Source organism: Rhineura floridana, chromosome 3 (genome assembly GCF_030035675.1).
Source record: "Rhineura floridana isolate rRhiFlo1 chromosome 3, rRhiFlo1.hap2, whole genome shotgun sequence".
Taxonomy (NCBI): domain Eukaryota; kingdom Metazoa; phylum Chordata; class Lepidosauria; order Squamata; family Rhineuridae; genus Rhineura; species Rhineura floridana.
Genome location: NC_084482.1, coordinates 66206585 through 66225962, shown reverse-complemented (window position 1 = coordinate 66225962; position 19378 = coordinate 66206585). Strand labels below are relative to the sequence as shown.

The 19378-nt window shown below is 40.5% G+C and overlaps 2 protein-coding genes across 15 annotated transcripts in view; one reads left to right on the top strand and one right to left on the bottom strand.

Moving 5' to 3' along the window:
* LOC133380001 (cytochrome b-245 chaperone 1) overlaps positions 1-19378 on the top strand; it is a 36184-nt gene that overhangs the window by 9814 nt on the left and 6992 nt on the right. For 4 of the 10 annotated variants that reach the window (XM_061616386.1, XM_061616384.1, XM_061616383.1 and 1 more), the window contains one exon: positions 4922-8522. The exons of 1 other annotated variant lie outside the window; for it this stretch is intronic. In XM_061616386.1, coding sequence (XP_061472370.1) covers positions 4922-5048 — 127 coding nt within the window. In that variant the 3' untranslated portion in view covers positions 5049-8522. 5 more of the 10 variants (XR_009761319.1, XR_009761320.1, XM_061616387.1 and 2 more) reach the window with 3 other exon arrangements.
* HEXD (hexosaminidase D) overlaps positions 11335-19378 on the bottom strand; it is a 38864-nt gene continuing 30820 nt past the window's right edge. For 4 of the 5 annotated variants that reach the window (XM_061616375.1, XM_061616378.1, XM_061616377.1 and 1 more), the window contains 7 exons: positions 19102-19173; positions 16903-17098; positions 15937-16019; positions 14551-14629; positions 13630-13731; positions 13251-13340; positions 11335-11873 (listed from right to left, as the gene is read on the bottom strand). In XM_061616375.1, the coding sequence (XP_061472359.1) occupies positions 11705-11873; positions 13251-13340; positions 13630-13731; positions 14551-14629; positions 15937-16019; positions 16903-17098; positions 19102-19173 (791 nt within the window). In that variant the 3' untranslated portion in view covers positions 11335-11704. Of the gene's footprint in view, positions 11874-13250; positions 13341-13599; positions 13732-14550; positions 14630-15936; positions 16020-16902; positions 17099-19101; positions 19174-19378 lie in introns of those variants that run through there. The other variant, XM_061616376.1, reaches the window with a different exon arrangement.

Below are 19378 nucleotides of genomic sequence, written 5' to 3'. Positions count from 1 at the left end.
TTTTCAGATGAGACCAAGATAGAGCGTTTTGGCCAAAACTCAAAGCGCTATGTGTGCCGCAAACCTAGCACTGTCCATGCCTCAAGACACATCATCCCTACAGTAAAGTATGGTGGTGACAGCATCATGCTGTGGAGATGCTTCCTATCAGCAGGGACTGGGCATCTTGTTTAAATTGAAGGAAGAAGGGATGGAGCAAAATACAGGGATATACTGCAAGAGAACCTGCTTCAGTCTACTAAAAAACTGAAGCTTGGGAGGATATTCACTTTTCAGGAGGACGATGATCCCAGGTACAAGGCCAAAGCAACATTGGAATGGCACAAGAACAAAAAGATGACTGTCCTACAGTGGCCCAGTCAAAGTCTTGATCTCAATCCCATTGAGAATCTGTGGCGCTCTTTAAAAATTGTGGTCCACCACCAACATCCAACCAACCTGAACAACCATTTGTAATTCAGTAACATGAGAGCATTGGTCAGGGGTCTGAGTACTTTTGCAAGGCACTGTAATGTGGTTTGGATTGTAATTCCTTCTATCTAGTACAATGATAAATTACAATACAATTGAATCTAGCCTCTCCTCAAACTTCATAGAACACTTGCAAATACATGCATTATCTTAAAAGTTACTAGCTTTGTCAACTTACGATTCAAAATCATTTTTTTCCCATTCATTGTGACCTATGTAAGATCTACAAGTACCTGCGGGAAGATTTTTTAAAACTTTTTCCAACTTTGTTGGTAGTATTTTTAAAAAGCCAAATACACACAAACACATATATGTGTGGGTGTGTATTAAAGTTAAAAGGAAACATAAAAATGGGGAAAGTTCAAGAATCATGGATCTGATCAGAAATCTTAATGCTGAATACCAAATGGTGCAGGGACCTTCACAGAAAACTGTAAAAAGACTGAAATACCACTTTATAAAAAACAATTAACACCTTAAAAACACTTAATGGTAGGCATGATCAGATGTTAAATGTGTTTGACAAGGATTTACAGTTGTCTATGCCTGTTTATAAAATATCTACCATGAATAGGAAAACAAAAGTTTACCTGTAAATCCGGATGCTGAAAAGCTCTTATAAGGTGAGGTATATGTTTTCAAAAACTCAAAACCAATTACACAGATCAGGGATAGGGGAACTGCAGCCCTCTGCAAGTTGCTGGACTCTTAACTCCCATCAGCCCCAGCCAGCATGGCCACGTAGCTGAGGCTCATGGGAGTAGGAGTCCAGCAATATCCAGAGGGCCACAGACTCCCCAGCCATGATACAGATCTTAACACTTGAAAAAAATAGAACTTATTGGCTAAGCTGGGAGAAATTTTGAAATTTTCCATCTTCCCTTTTTTAAAAAGTAAAATCTTAGAGAGGTTTGACTCATACCCACAGCCCCAACATACAAAAATCTCTTCTATAGTTGTATTTCTTTTTTCTTTTCTTTTTTAAATCATTTGAATATCTATTTTTACACTGGAAATTTCCTTTGAACAAGAGTAAAAAATGTTAACACATCAAAACTTTAGTTATACAGCAGAAACAGAAAGTTCAATTTAACCACTGCTGAATATAAAAATGTAGGTAATACTGGTCTGTAGCCAAATGAGCTTTCTAAAGACATATCTGTACGTAAGATAGCATAATGGTCCAATTCAGATGATCTTGTAAACTGTGATTTAGATGATCAGGAACAAACTGCAGCGAGTCCTGGGCTCCTCATGCCTTCTTTTCCTTGAGGCCACCCCTCAAAACTCAGCAATCAAACAAGGAGACTTGTGAGAGAAGCCACAGAGAGGCCAACAATCACTTTGAAGAAGCTACAGAGTTCAGTGGCTGGGAGTGGAGTAATGGTGCACCAGTCAACCATATCAAGAGCTCTGCATAAGACTGGCCTATATGGAAGGGTGGCAAGAAAGAAGCCGTTACTCAAAAAGTACCATCTGAAAACACATCTGGAGTTTGCCAGAATGCATGAGAGTGCCCCAGCTGCAATGTTGGAAAAGGTTTTGTCATCAGATAAGACCAAGATAGAGCGTTTTGGCCAAAACTCAAAGCGCAAGTGTGGCGCAAACCTAACACTGCCCATGCTTCAAGACACACCATCCCTACAGTATGGTGGTGGCAGCATCATACTGTGGGAATGCTTCGTATCAGCAGGGACAGTGATCCCATGCATAAGGCCAAAGCAACATTGGAGTGGCTCAAGAACAAAAAGGTGAATGTCCTACAGTGGCCCAGTCAAAGTCCTGGACTCAATCGCATTGAGAATCTGTGGCGCTCTTTGATAATTGCAGTCCACAAGCAATGTCCAACCAACCTATACGACCTGGAGCAAATCTGCCAAGAAGAATGGGCCCAAATCCCTCCAACGTTGTGTGCAAAGCTGGTACATACCTACCCCAAAAGACTTAAAGCTGTTATTGCAGCGAAAGGTGGCTGTACCAAAAATTAATGTGTGGGGGGTTGAATACTTATGCAAGCATCATGTTTCAGTTTTTTGTTTCTTACACACATTTTCCAACATAAAACCAATGTCATCTTACAATAATTGATTTTGATTTTCAGTGTTTCAAAATATCATACAGAATGAAATTATAATGTACCATTTGTAATTCAGTTATATGAGAGCATTTGTCTGATTACTTTTGCAAGGCACTGTATCTTGCCACTACACTATAAAACTGTATATAAGTACAGGGACAAGACTCTCTCTGAATAGAAGTTTAAATAGAATTTAAGCAATTATATCACGTCTTATTAAGTCTTGGGAACCCGCACATAGCTGCTTCACTCCTTTTGGGAAGCTAGGAAGGTGCAGTTCACTATAACATCCAAACTGGGAAGCTATAGTTATGGCTTCCAAACAAGCCAGGATAAGAAGCCATGGTTTACAGTTGGCGTAATATCCTGGCTTGTTTGGAAACCATTAATTGTCATTTCCTAGTTTGGAAGAAACAGGGAAACAGACTTCCTGGGTTGTTTGCTTCCTCATGTGAAGTGAGGGGTAAAGCAGGTGCGTGTGGGGGAACAAGACTCATTCATATCTTAGCTTATTAAGTGAGATATGATTGTCTGAATGCAGCCATTATGTGATTAGACCATAAAAGCCTTGCATATTTTGGGTAGCTACCCTACCCTACTATCTGGTCTGAAAGTAGCTATTTGTGAATGCTTCAGAGGAAGTGCACAGTATCACAAGGCACACATGGAATTGTTTTTTTTGGACCTTCTTCATACATTGCCTTGTGTGTCTTCAAACCCTGCAAGTTCCAAAGCCTTTTGCAAACATTTAAAAAGTACTTGGCTTTGTGGGCGAGTCTAAAAAATGTGCCCCCCTTATGACTGATAATATTTGTCCACTAGAGATGTTTCACAATCTAAGCTTAATAAACATAATCAGGGCATTCACACTGAAAGGCACATATGTATCAAATTGTTCCTCATATATTATAGCTATTTTATTGTACCTCTAGCTGTGTTGTTGGCCATTGGATCAGTGAGTAGTTCTCCCTATAATTGACTAATAGGATTATTCTCAGGTAAATGCTAAGATGCCAACTGGCTTCTCACTCTTAATATGCTACTATTGCTTGAAATAATTTTGTGACATCTGACTGAAACTGAAACTCAGTAACACCTTTCCACAAAAATCACAGGAAAAATTTGTGCACAGTGGAAGCAGGGCCATACATGGGGGTGGGGGAGGTGGATAGCAAGGCACATAGGGAGGGGGCGGAGGGCTTTGCCACTACTGCAAAATAAAAAAATGTAAGCTGAGAGGTCTGTGACGCCCTTCCCTGGTTCTCCCTGTCAGGTTCCCACCTGCTTGTGGCTACTGCCTTTCACTAGGCACCACCAGGGACACCACCAGTCCGGACCGTCCTTTATATGGCTTCTCACTCCGCTCTAGCACACATCTCACTAGATCTCACTGCTAGGCAGCACCACCAGTCACGTCCTGTAACCAATACTCCCAGAGACTTTGCCTGAGTCTCTCTCTAGCTGGTTACTTTTGCGACTGAGTGCTTATGCTGTTCCCAACCCCCTTGTATCTTTTTATAAAAAGCATACAACTCTGGGTTGCTCTGGATACTGGACTTGTTACAATTCCTCCCTTCACCGCTGCCACCATTAGATACTGCTTCTGTTCAGTCTCGGTAATTACCTTGCCCTCCCTTCTGGTCTGTATATTCCCCAGCCAAGGATCAGGCCTTTGGTAAACCAAATAAGTATTTATTTACTAATAACAGGAAATAGCAAGGTTACTTTTAGAATGTTTCACAAGCGTATGGTTTCATATATATATCCTCTTTAAATATCAGCCAAATCCAATCCAAACTTCCCTCAGAACTCTGCCAACCCATTCAACAACCCCTCTCTCTCAACTCTCTCTCCCACCTTCCAACCGACCCCTGACCTCCTCTCATCACTCACAAACCTCCATTTATACCTGCAGCCAGCCAGCCACTCAGCCAATCATCATCCAGCATACTTCAGCTTCTCACCCATGTACTCCCCCTTTCTCTCTCAGTCATTTACCGTACATCACCCAATAGACCCGCACTTACCATATTTACAGATGCTAACTTACAGGAACATCACAAGGTCGCCTCCACTAAAACAATGGCAAGACAACAACGAAAAGTAAGCCTAGGGGAGGGGCTGCCACCCCCATCATGAAGAGGGGTGTGATAGGTAGGGAAGAAATGAAGGCACACAGCGTGACTTGCTCTGAGCCCAGCACTCCCATTTGGACAGACCAGAGGGGAAGTGGATACTTATGAGTACTTTTAATTTTGCTATCCTGATCAACTGCACTTTTTATTTGATGGTGGTGGTTATATATTTTTCACTTTCATGACCACCACAGGTCGGTACTTGAATCATTAACACTTGCCTGCATCTTTTCAACAGTGATGTAGAGGCTGTGGCTAAGCTCATTACTAGCTTTCTTGAGCTGAACAAGGTGCCAGTTCATCAATATCTTGAGGACAGCAGTGAAACAGATGACAATGATGAAGAGGAACCCAAGGACAAGTAGTTACATGAATATTGATGAACAGAAAACTAGAACTCGCTGAATTCTGAAAATATGAACCTCTTAATTTCTGTGTTACAGATGTTCTTGATTTTTGACCTCCCTTATGTATAAATCTCCATCTACAGTTGCAACAGTTTGGAAAGCAAAAGAGGGACTTGAAGAGAAACTCTTATTTATAAAGTCTTCCATTCTTCCCAATGCAATTAATATTTTAATGGAATTTGCTGACATTTGGTTTTAAAGAAACAAATTATGCTGTTATTAGCCTTGAGATGATCACCTAGGCAAGCCATGAGTTTGTCTGCTCTCCTTTCCCTTTGTGTGCGAGAAGAGAGCTTTTATTTTCACTTCAGAACAAATTTTACCAGGAATTTTCCCTTACTACAGTTCAACAGTGCAGTTTACCTCATAGTTAATAAGTAATCTTGACCCATGGTTGTAAGTGGAAGCTTTCACTCTCCTCTTGCGTATGAAGGAAAAGAAGGCATGAGGAGCCCAGGACTCGCTGCAGTTTGTTCCTGATCATCTAAATCACAGTTTACAAGATCATCTGAATTGGACCATTATGCTATCTTACGTAAAGATATGTCTTTAGAAAGCTCATTTGGCTACAGACCAGTATTACCTACATTTTTATATTCAGCAGTGGTTAAATTGAACTTTCTGTTTCTGCTGTATAACTAAAGTTTTGATGTGTTAACATTTTTTACTCTTGTTCAAAGGAAATTTCCAATGTAAAAATAGATATTCAAATGATTTAAAAAAGAAAAGAAAAAAGAAATACAACTATAGAAGAGATTTTTGTATGTTGGGGCTGTGGGTATGAGTCAAACCTCTCTAAGATTTTACTTTTTAAAAAAGGGAAGATGGAAAATTTCAAAATTTCTCCCAGCTTAGCCAATAAGTTCTATTTTTTTCAAGTGTTAAGATCTGTATCATGGCTGGGGAGTCTGTGGCCCTCTGGATATTGCTGGACTCCTACTCCCATGAGCCTCAGCTACGTGGCCATGCTGGCTGGGGCTGATGGGAGTTAAGAGTCCAGCAACTTGCAGAGGGCTGCAGTTCCCCTATCCCTGATCTGTGTAATTGGTTTTGAGTTTTTGAAAACATATACCTCACCTTATAAGAGCTTTTCAGCATCCAGATTTACAGGTAAACTTTTGTTTTCCTATTCATGGTAGATATTTTATAAACAGGCATAGACAACTGTAAATCCTTGTCAAACACATTTAACATCTGATCATGCCTACCATTAAGTGTTTTTAAGGTGTTAATTGTTTTTTATAAAGTGGTATTTCAGTCTTTTTACAGTTTTCTGTGAAGGTCCCTGCACCATTTGGTATTCAGCATTAAGATTTCTGATCAGATCCATGATTCTTGAACTTTCCCCATTTTTATGTTTCCTTTTAACTTTAATACACACCCACACATATATGTGTTTGTGTGTATTTGGCTTTTTAAAAATACTACCAACAAAGTTGGAAAAAGTTTTAAAAAATCTTCCCGCAGGTACTTGTAGATCTTACATAGGTCACAATGAATGGGAAAAAAATGATTTTGAATCGTAAGTTGACAAAGCTAGTAACTTTTAAGATAATGCATGTATTTGCAAGTGTTCTATAAAGTTTGAGGAGAGGCTAGATTCAATTGTATTGTAATTTATCATTGTACTAGATAGAAGGAATTACAATCCAAACCACATTACAGTGCCTTGCAAAAGTACTCAGACCCCTGACCAATGCTCTCATGTTACTGAATTACAAATGGTTGTTCAGGTTGGTTGGATGTTGGTGGTGGACCACAATTTTTAAAGAGCGCCACAGATTCTCAATGGGATTGAGATCAAGACTTTGACTGGGCCACTGTAGGACAGTCATCTTTTTGTTCTTGTGCCATTCCAATGTTGCTTTGGCCTTGTACCTGGGATCATCGTCCTCCTGAAAAGTGAATATCCTCCCAAGCTTCAGTTTTTTAGTAGACTGAAGCAGGTTCTCTTGCAGTATATCCCTGTATTTTGCTCCATCCCTTCTTCCTTCAATTTAAACAAGATGCCCAGTCCCTGCTGATAGGAAGCATCTCCACAGCATGATGCTGTCACCACCATACTTTACTGTAGGGATGATGTGTCTTGAGGCATGGACAGTGCTAGGTTTGCGGCACACATAGCGCTTTGAGTTTTGGCCAAAACGCTCTATCTTGGTCTCATCTGAAAACAAAACCTTTTCCCACATTCCTGCCAGGGCGCTCTCATGCATTCTGGCAAACTCCAGATGTGCTTTCAGATGGCACTTTTTGAGTAACGGCTTCTTTCTTGCCACCCTCCCATACAGGCCAGTCTTATGCAGTCTTATGGTTGACTGGTACACCATTACTCCACTCCCAGCCACTGAACTCTGTAGCTTCTTCAAAGTGATTGTTGTCCCCTCTGTGGCTTCTCTCACAAGTCTCCTTGTTTGATTGCTGAGTTTTGAGGGGTGGCCTTTTCTTGGCAGTGCCTGAGTGGTGTGATGCAGCTTCCACTTCCTGATTATTGATCCAACTGTGCTCACTGGGATATCCAAACACTTGGATATTATTTTATACCTTTTTCCTAATCTATGCACTTGTATTACATGATCTCTCACTGTAGAATGCTCTTTGGTCTTCATTGTCCTTCAGATCCATAGCGTGACCAATGATTCTTCAACAGTGGGGTTTTTATCCTGACAATGTGACAGCAACTTTAATGGTTCACAGATGGAGGCCAATTGTGTCCTTGATAAGGCAATTTCTTTCATCTGTGTAAACTGGGAGCTTCCACAGCACAGAGGTTGAATACTTATGCAAGCGACAGGTTTTGGTTTTTTATGTTTCTTACAAACATTTCCCAACATAAAATCAATGTCACCTGAGAATAAATGATTTTGAGTTTCAGTGTTTCTAAATAAAGTATCATACAGGACAAAATTACACTGTACCATTTGTAACTCAGTAATATGAGAGCATTGGTCAGGGGTCTGATTACTTTTGCAAGGTACTGTATAATTAGCTGATGTTTCACTGTTAAGTGTTGTATCCCCAAACACTGAGATTCATGGCCTTTGGATGGTCAGGGTGGCCCAGGTAATCTGGAAATTAATGTTGTGATACTAGGTGGGGCCGACACTTCCACCAAATCTTTTTTAATATATGAGAATCTGGTCCTCATCTCCCAGCTGAAGATTTAACTACTACTAGGTACTCTGTGCATGTATGCACTTCAAAAGATGCTGCTGGAGGCACCACAATCTGAGCCAGAACAGCTGCTAGGAATTTTGGGAGAACTGTCCAAGGTACTTCAAGGTTTAATATTAAATTAACCAAAGTGTGAGGTGCTTTCATGAACTCTTAATGTGATTGTGATCTGCACCAGGCCTTCAAGAAAGGCAGACTACAGTTCTAATACATGCTTACTTTTTGAGAAAAGTAAACTAGCCTAAATCATAAATTGTGATCTATTAGCAGAGACTCCTTGGTCAAAGATCCTGTCTGGGTGAAGCTTAGTATTTAACCATGAAAGGATATGCTTGTCAAGATTGCCTAAGAAGAAGCAACACTGTAAGAGTTTCATAGAATTGCTACATGTATTTAATGGTGTTAAGGGTCCAGTCATGGCCTGGTTATATCACCAAGTCTCCCAACTTTCTAGAAGCTGTGTGTGAATTGTAGCCATTGCAGGGAGCCCACTAGCAGCATTTTAGTACTGACATTCCAGGCCTAGAAATGTAATCTTAAAAATATTTGTGTGAACTCTAAAAGACCACTTATTCACTGGAAGTCCATCGTGCAAAGAATCTTCAGTATGTGCCTGTGTAGAATTACAGTAATACTTATGTTCCAGGGAGAGTCTAGTTATCTTAGCATGTCATTTTTTTCAGACCACTAAAGTGGCAATCTTACACATACAGTAGGGCCCCGCTTCCCGGCGCTTCACTTCCCAGCGTTCCGCTAATGCGGTGGCTTTAATTCCCCTTTTTAAAGCCGATTTTGTTGGATTTTCATGTGACGCGCCCCATTATAATCAATGGGGTTCCGCTTTACAGCGGGGGTCCGGAATGGAACCTGCCGTATAAGCAGGGCCCGCCTGTATTTATTTGGGAGTAAATTCCATTTAATGGAGTAGGGCTTGCTTCTGAGAGATGCATAGGATTACATTGACAATGCCTTTGCTGGCCTGTGCTTAATATTCTGGCTTGTAAAATACCCTTGTTATGATAAACTCTTCCTGAATGTGGCTGCAAGCTTCAAGCCATTTATTAGTTAAATGATTTTTTTTGTTAACACTATGGAGAATATTGTGTGTGATTAGATGCTCCCTTTTGAAGTATGTTTATGAATTCTGAAATGGTTCCATGACAACAAAGTGGTGCTTTTATCCAATTTCTGGTTACATCTAGCCAAGAGCTTAGGATATGTCCTCTTGTGGTTCCACTCTTGTTCCCATCTTCTTTACATTGGGTACTTGTGGAATCACTTCAGTTTAAGGGTAAAATCCAAATTGCCATCAGCACGTTTGTGCAGAGCCAACAATATCTGCACAGCAGCAGTGGAAGGTGTAGGGACCCAGATGATTGGGCCCAATACCTGATGCAGTGATCAGCTCAAGCCCAATGCGATCAGGTGATGGCAGTGAGACCAACTCATGATCCAGCTGATCCTGATCCAACCGTTGGGGGCTTTCTACTTGCAGTGATACCACCAGTGGGGTGGCAGGAGGCTACCTCCGTTGAGGGGGGTTGGATTGCACTGTTAGTTGACTGATTAGTGTGGTAGAAATTAAAGAGCACCTGTTCATTTTAAGAGCCATTTTGGTTCTAGTATTTAAATAGGGGATATAAATATACTAAAGACTGATTGATTTCTAGCAGTGAATGGTATTTCTGGTTTGTTAAATTGTTCATTGTACAATTAGCACCCTTAAAGGCATCCATAAGCTTTTGATAAAATGTAGATGTTAATTGATTTAAAAACTAGTTAAACTAAAAAGGAAAAAGCCTTAATTAGTGTAAAATAAAAGAAAAATGACAAAGGGAAAGCTTGTTTTAAATACCTGTTCGTATTTATTTTGGGCACATTTTATATTTTTGGAACACCATGTTTATTATTAAAATATGAGCATATTCCTGTTGCCTCCTTACTAGTATAATATTAGGCACTCAGTAAATGAGTTCTGTATTTTTGTGTAAAGTAGTTGTGTAAAGTTATGTTTTTTCTTCAAAAGCCACTTGTGAATCCCCCTATATGTGACCACATTGGTGTCATCTATGAATTATTCCTTCCCCCTCCCATTAAACACCCCTCTTGAAGATACAGGGCAGGATATCCTGGCCGATGGGGTTTTGAGGCAGAAAGGAGAACAAATATGCCGTGAATGCTGTTGGATAGCCGTGAGTAAGCCTCTTGCTTGTTGGTTTGTATTTTGCAGTGCTTCTTACTCCCCAACCCCCTCCCATACTTTCTTCAGGGTAATTTAGAGGGCACACCATCTTAAGAGCCCCATGGAAGCACAGGTTCTAATAATAAGAGCAGGAAGAGTTTCTTGGATTGTAGGGCAGAGACATTGCTTCCAAGGGATAGGATTAGGCCATACACATAGTGCCATCAGTCATGGCTACTGAATCCATTACTACCTTGCTGTTTCCTGAAGAAGCATGTTATGGATTTCTCTCCAAAAAAACAAAATCCAATGTGAAAGTTACTGTAAGTTTCTTAGATGTTTCAAAAACAGTTAATTTGTATTATGGTAGTGGGTACATTAGTCTTCAACTTTATCACTTTCACAGCAGTGAATATTTTAGAGTAGCCATGAAGTCCAATGTTTAATATAGCCTGCTCCCTGAAACAAAGTGACTTCTGTCTGATCTCTGTGATGCATCCAAAAACTGTATTATAAAGAATTACTTCTAGAGAACAGTTTGAGTTGGAATGGGCCTACGGTGACACTTCTGAGCAAATTCCTCAAGTAACTAGTCAACATTCGGCATGGTACCAAAACAGCGAAGAGTGGGAGTGGGATTTTGCAAATACATGGGGCCTTCCCCCACCCCATTTTCTAACAACCACCTTGTATTGCCTTTAAAAAAAATCCCCCTCTTTTTTTTTTTGCTATTAAAACTTCTGGAGACCCATCTTTTGCTTCTGATCTGCTTTGGGAACTTATTCCTGCTTTCTTCTTGAGAAACCAGGGATGCCAGACAATTGTCTTCCTTGCCTTATCAGCAGGGCTTCCCCAACACCCCAGCAGGGACATTCAAAAGACACTAATAACTGGATTGTGCAACTTTAGATTTATTTAAAGTGTCTGTGCACAGGTTTTTAATTTGTAAAGTCTGAGATCCATCTTAAGAACAAAGCCATGAGGAACCTTGAAGCCTGCTCTCACTTGTACACGGTGGAACATGTGGAACCGTATATGTACAGTGCGATTGCTGGTGCAGTTTCAGAGGAAGCGAAGAGAGCAGAGTCTCTATATCTTCAAAATTTCATTTTAAGATTAATTCCAAGCCTGTTAGTGCAATAGGTGTATCTCAACACCTGAAGAACATCTCCCCTGTTTACACACGCTAGTCTAGTCTAGCTGCATGGTGCTAGTTGTACCATGCTGGGCCTCAAATCGGTAAAAGCTGTCTGTAAGAGTGCTATGATAGTGCCTTTATTGCTCTGTCCAGATCTTCTACTGTTCCCTGAAGTTTTTGCAGACTGGGTTGGACATTCTCCTCCATCCATTCTTCTGTAGCAGACATAAAGAAGATCTTTCCCATAGCTGTTTGAAGTTCCTGGGTCACAGTAGTCCATTTGGTCAAAAGCCTAAGCAGAAATCAATGACAGAATTGAAGATATTGCCATGTGATGTAGATCTAGTTTTTGGCTGAATAACCACATGAAAAGGTTGAGTCTTAAGAGATGCTAAAAGTTATAAAAGTCTACATTTAAAGCCCCTACCTCCTGTGGGAGGAGGGTGCCTTTTACCAGCAGCTTGGAGATTTCATGGAAAGCAAGTGGGGTTTTTTGGCTGGAAATTATGATTATTTAAATGTATATTCCATGGGAATAATTGACAGCATTTCTCAATGACTTCCACAAAATGACTCAGTAAGGAAAATTAGTTAAATGCAACTCATTTGAGAGAGAGAGATATACACACACATTCTATTATTGCTTAAAACTGCTGTACGTATTTTTTGCAAATACAAAGAGTTCTACAGCCAAATTTCTAAAGGTCGCAAGCAGTCAAAATTATGGCATTTTGAGTGATCATAAAGCCATTTAATTTTATTGCATAGACCTGCAGGCATCAGCAACAGAAGTGGTAATAGGGTTTTAAAAAACCCCAAAACCAGTCCTATATTGGCTTATTTCACTATTGTATTTTGCAAAATGGGGAGAGGGGTTGGATGGTATAATCACTGGTAGTGAAATATGGAGTAAAGTAGACCATTCACCATGACTGCTGAAAGGTCTCTCTAGTCTCAGGACCTCTTCTTTTGCTAATCCCCCCCCCGGCAATTCTTCAATGTGTGATTTTGCACTGAAAAAAGTGCAATAGAACTAAAGTTAACATGACTTGTGGCAATAAAAGAGATGAATATTTGCCTATGGCAAAGTTTACCTGTAGATTATGCAACTATATTTTTAGCTGTCTTGAGGACAATAGTGATGTCTATCAACTGATCACTTAAATACTTTTTACTTGCCCCTCCGCCCTGTCTGCTTAAATATATTGAAGAACATTATTAATAATCATTTTTACTAGCTCCTAGGGGAATGGTAACTATTTACCTCTTCTATGAGCCTTTTGCCTAAGCAGCACAAACATTTGTCAATAGTTCATGACTTCACAGCAGCTCAGCCAATGACTGGAAAGGCTCAAAGAGGGGGGGGCATGACACTAGGTTTTAGATCTCTCTCTCTGCTTTGATGCTGTTATTTTTCTAGTAAAGGAATAATCAAAATATTTGTGAATTTGAGTGAGTGTGGAATGATAAGTACTTATTGACAATGTATCAGATATCTGACCAAGATACACAATAAAATTATCTAACACAGCATCCTCAACACAGAATTTCCTGATGCTGATTTTTACAAATGAGAGTGTGAACCTTTTCAATCCCTGCAGCCACCTGTCCCAAGCTAATATTCAAAACACACACTTTGCAAGAAATCAGAGAAACAGCTTTGAATTACCTTAGTGCATCTGGCTGAAAATGATGAATCATTATAGGATGGATCTTCTTCCTCTTTCTGTGGTAGGGGCTGAACCAGCCTGTGACATACCTAAAAACACTGGAGTCTCAATGAAACTGAAAAGCCACGTGGCAGAGTTGAGAGACATCACTTAGATACAACTAGGAGATTTAAAATTTACAAGACCACACCACTTAACATGGAGTAGTCAGTCTTTAACATCATGCAACCAACTGATTATAATTGCAGTCAGGATTGTTAGAATGATGAGGTAGAGTGACAACTTTGGGTTAGTTAATACACAGTAAAAAGATAATTTATGTGAAGATAATGTCAATTACAGCCTTACATGAAGGAGTATCAACTTCTTGTTCCCCACCTGTTGTTTTCCAGAAGTTCATCCACAGAGGATTTGAGGTAGAATGTAATTTGGGTCACAAGCGAGAGAATTTCACTTCCTGGGAAAGTCCCCGAGATGTCACTGTTCAAGAAGAGAGTTCATATGAGCACTCAAAATAAGGATTGGGCAAGAATGAACTTTGTCCATAACTTATTGGGCCTGTTTGAATGATACTTTTCCTGCTCACCACTATTCATGGTGAAAGTGAAAGGACCTGGTATGTCCCCCCCTGCAATTGCTGCCCTACTTTCAGGGCTGGCTCCAGGCATGTGGGAGCCCTTGGGCATCAGCTTGCCCTGGCCCCCCGGTGGGTGGGTGTACGCGTGGCCCCCCCAACCTGTCTAGTCTTTACCATTGCCCTTAATGAAGATGGTGGCCGCGGTTTCCCTAAGGGGAATGAAGCCTCCGCCGCCATCTTTGTTGATGGCACATGTGCGTGCTATGCGCGCACATCTCTGCCATCAACTAAGATGGCAGCAGCAGCTTCAGTACCTTAGGGAAGCTGCGGCCGCCATCTTCATTAAGGGCAATGCTAAAAAGCCAGCTGACAGGTAAGTGGGGTGTGTGGAGGGGTGCGGATCTCAGAAGGGGAGCGGAGGGCCCCTCAGGGGCTTCTGTAGCTCTGGGGCCCTCGTGCCGGTGCCCATCCTGGCCGCCCTTTAGAACCAGCCCTGCCTACTTTAGAAGGTAAGGAGTGGTGGATCTAATCTATGATAATTATTTCAGATAAATAACTTTCCAATTAAAGCACTTGATCACTTTTTGGCTCATCTCCTGAAACCAATGTGACATAGAATCCATTCCTTCTTCCACATGTAGGCCACACCCTAAAATAAGATTCTTCTAGTTTTTGGACCTGTTGACAGAAAGGCCATTACTATCAGAAGTTGGGGCTTTTACCTCATGAACGTGTCTATTTCCAAACTGGAGATCCCCAGGGATTTTTCTACATCTTCTTTCACTTTTTCCGAATAGCCACCTTGGGGGACCGAAGAGAGAGTTTTTCTGCTGTTAAGTGTAAAACATTAAATGGGACACAAAAATGGCTAGTGATCTGGAGCATGAAGTCATTATCATGTCAAGGTGAAGGGAAGACATTAATGCCAGAACTGGCCAGTTAAAACTAAGCATGGTGTACTTCACATTGGTGGCATAATCTCACTTAAATTGCCAATGTGTGTTCTTGCATGTGTAAAACCCACAACTCATAAATAAGGATGAAATTATGATCCTAGCTTGTTCAGGTTTTAAAATCACAGCACAATTCATAGCTATCTTGGAAGAATTTGTATCCTGAAAGGTGGGATATAAATAACTAGTAAGGTGAATAATGATGGATCAGAACCCTGTAGGCCATTTAGGATGGGGAAAATGCAGGCCAGGGTGTGGTGTACATAGATGGATTTTGAAATTAGGGTGTAATCCTGAGCATGGTTTTTGAAATTCTAATAACACTGGTGGAACATGGGAGTGTTACACAAAGCCTCCACCCAGCATCTGATCTTCAGAGATTTTCCTTTGGCCTGTACTATCTGATATTGCCCATTTGTGGCAACTCACTCATGGCCTGGTGTTTCTGAAGCTAAAGCTTTTCTTGGAGGAAAACCATGGCAGTTAGACATAGCTTGTAAGCTGTACGTTTCCCACCTGTGCCTTAGGTGAACCAGCTGTGTTTTATGGAACCTCTAACTGGCACATTTATTTATTTAATTTATATCCCAGCCTTCCTCCTAGAAGGAACCCAGGGTGGCAAACAAAAACACTAAAAATATTCAGACATCATAAAAACAAAAGACTTTAAAACACCTGTAAAAACCTATTAAAGCATCTTTATAAACAAGCTTTAAAAGGTAGATAAAGTAGCTGAGGGGTACAGATAGGACTACTGTAACTCTTTAATCTTTTTATGTTAGAGCATTAGCCATAAACTCTCTAACTGGTCTTAGGAAGCATTAACATCTAGTAACCAGTACTGGGTTCAGATGTGAGTCTGAGGACCTTCGAGGCGATTCATCATCACAACTTCAGCTTCCCATCTGTGAACTGAGAGCAATACCCCACATGCTGTTAATCACTCTGGGCTATGTGAGACAATGAATGATGTGAGGGAAAGTGGCTACCCGTTATAGAGGACAGATCTAATAAATTTCTGGGCAATTAGAAAAAAGAATTTAAGCCAAGGAGCTATTTCAAATGAATGCACAAATTCTGGTGCTAATAATCCTGTAGTTTTCAGGATGCTGTGTGCATGGCTTAGATATGACTGAGGAGAGAGTCATTCAATACCGTTCTTTAGTGCCTGGAGACATATGGCTAGCGATGGGATTCCTACAGGCAGAAGCTCGCACAGAACAGAGAAGTGGTCATACCTAGAAAAGAAAATGCAGAGCTATTAAGTAAGAGACAATATAAGCAGGTCACTGTGGCAGTGCAGGCCTTAGCAGTAGCCTTGGGAGTCTACAAGAGCTTTACTAAGAGACATTTCTTGAGCCCACAAAATGTAAAAGTATATTTGCACATGCTTTTCCTACATGTTGTTTCTGTGATGGATAATGAAATGTTCAACAATTTGAATAAATGGTGCACCTGTACATACATTTAATGTAAGTGTTTGGTTTGTTCCTCTTGCAGAACTGTTTATATTTTAGATTTGGAGCCAAAATAGCGCAGTGTTTAGAGTGTTGTATTGAGACCTGGGAGATCAGGGTTCAAATCCGTGCTCGGCCATGAGGCTCACTGAGTGGCCCTGGGCCAGTCACTGTCTCTTGGCCTAACTTACTTCACAGGATTGTTGCGAGGATAAAATCAGGAGGGGAAGAATCGTGTCTGTGTGCCACCTAGAGCTCCTTGGAGGAAAGCTGGGATATAAATGTAATAATAAATAAATGCATAAATAAAATAGAAAAGTAAGTCTGGAACTCCAGTTGAGCTGAAGAAGAGGGTGGGTGGGGAAAGAGCTGGGCCATAAGAAGAGATACAAAGAACATGAGTAGGAGACTCAATGGGGTCAGGTGGAAAGAAGAAGCAACAGAGGCCAACAGTCAGAGCTGAAGTTACTCCTCAAGCTGAGGCCCCTCTGATTGTGGAGATTTTGCTGTTTTAAAGGTTTCTCCTTCACAGTTTATAAGGCCTGTGCTATTTCATTTCAACTTGAAAACTGTCAGCTTCAGAATCCTGTTAAGGAGATTTGGCAATGTCCAATGTATTCATAATGCTACAGCTTTCTTGTTCCCCTGTATGAGACTTCATTACCTTTGCCAGCCAGTCAGGGCGATCCCTCGGATGATCCCAGCAGGACTGCTCTCAGCCACTTTCAGCCACTGTTGGTGGTTTTTAAGGTGGTGCCCAATAAGTGTCAGAGACTGGTTCACTCCAGTGGCTCCTTTAAAAGCACTAGCAAACCACAGCTTTGAGAAGTTACACTTCTGATACTTTTTTATAAGAGTTGCTTGAAGGAAAAAGGGAGAGGAACAACATGATAGATGTTCACAGTTCAATGGCAGAGTATAATTTAGGCTGTAAAACCATTTTCTGTTGATACAGCATAAGTGGAAATAAGAAACTTCCAGACCAGTGATAAAAACACAAAAGGCAGTGCTCCTAAATGCAGATGCATTTGCCAGTAAGACTCAGAGATTTCAGTGGACTATGCATGTTTAGTAGGGTCAACCTCTTAATTAGCTACAGAATATAAAATTATAACTCACAATCTTATTCTGAGGTAATGCCGAGCTAGCCTCAGATTTCAATTATACTGAGGTAATGTGTGTTTATAGCTCACATATTATCAGGTGTACTTGTACTTAAGAGTGTTAGTCCTATTAACATAAAACCAGAAGAATAGCTTCAGTGGTTTTCAGGTTGCACTCTCAACCCACAAAACTCGCTAAATGTCTAGGCATTTAGACTAAACCTCCTATCGATTTGGTTCTGTAGGCATATATCCTATTCATGCTTACAGATAAATCAAATGACTGTAAGCTGACCTAAATCTCTCACGCAACATCCATTTTAAAAAAATAATAAAAATGCTCAAGACCTATAGTTTCAATGGGACAATTTTTCTTTCTTTCCCCCCCAAATCCTTCCTTGGGAGCAGAATCAAATATCAAAGTTAAAGGAGTTAATATTTACTAGCACAGGCTAAATTCCTTCACCTCCAGGATAAGAACTTGTCTTCCTGAGTTCCCTTTGGGAGGAATGGTGGACTGTAAATTTAAATAATAATAATAATACAGGCAAATGTGGAGGAACATCACTCAATTTAATGTTAAAATTGTGCTTTCTCATATAAATAAAAATAGCTTGTGATAAGCATGTTCAGCATGACCAAAGTAGAGTTACTCCAATGCTTTCCAAGCTGCTTCTCCATCACTTTTTTCAAAGCACCCACAAGAACTTCTGATCAACAATCAACATTTCATATTCTGGATTTCTTCCAAGTGACCCAGTTTTGGTATGAGCTTGACACTTATTTGAAGAGCAGCCATCTTCAGTTAAGAGGACAGGTACACTCTCATTGCCTTGAAAATTTACAAGAACGCTAAGCATTTCTAATATTCTATTTCCAGGGTCTCTTTCAAGTTTTCCTAACCTACGTGAGGAAGAGATGTTTTTGACAATGCATGCTGCAGTGTTACTTGCTGAAACACAGTAACTCTGAAGCAAATGTTCAGGGTGCAGGGGGAACAATCCATTCCTTTTCTTAATCAGTTTGCCGGCTAATTGAAAGAGGCTGTTTATTTCTCACATTTATATCCTGCCGTTCCTCCAAACTGCTCAAGGAAGCATACATGAAGGTTACCCCATTTTAACTTCACAACAACCGTATGAGTTAAGTGAGGAAGAGGGTATATGCCCTGACCTTTGGCTACCCAGTGAACATCACAGCTGAGCAGTGATTCAAAACTAGGGGTTGAATCCAACTAAGTAACTGTGCAAGCAGAACAATTTCTGCAAGTGAAACAGAACTTCCCCTCCCTCTCCTTCCCCCGCAACACCCACAAATCTGCTCCAGAGGGTTGGGGGAAAGCCCACAGCAGACTGGGTGAGTGTGCAGGGGGATGAGAGGGAGGGGAAGTTCCACTGTGCTTATGGTAGTTGATCCAAATGTACTGATTTAGTTTTATTGTTGTTGTTATTTATTATTATTATTAATGAATACATTAGGTCTACAGAGTCCTAGTCTGATGAACTAACCACTAATGCTCAACAGATCACATTGATAATTGCCTTCAAAGGCAGCCATTCAAAAGAATGTATTTATTCATCCCACTCTTCCTCCAATGAGCTCAGGATGGGTTAGAGTTATTCCACTTTGCCTATGCAACAGCCATGTGAGGTTGGAAATTACTCTAATAACCAAGATTTGGAGGACAGGAGTTTTTCTATACTTCAGACATCAACTGAACATCTTTCTTTTTTTCAAGGAAAGTCACAAAGCATGCAAACCTTTACTATCCACATCGAGATCAGGAGAGTAGTCCCAGATCATGAGCTCTGCAAGCTGTGCTATCCCAGAATCTGGAAATGAACAGAAATGCAAATGATTTTAATGCTTAGTTGCGTTTGTGTACAGATCTGTATAAAGGAAATTGGTCAGTGATAATTTGAGAACAACATCCAAAGATTCAGAAAAAAATGTATCAAACTCTCCATCCCTCTTAACATGAAATACTGGATCCATAATAAAGAAGGCCCAGAACAAGCAGTGCACTACCAAGACTGG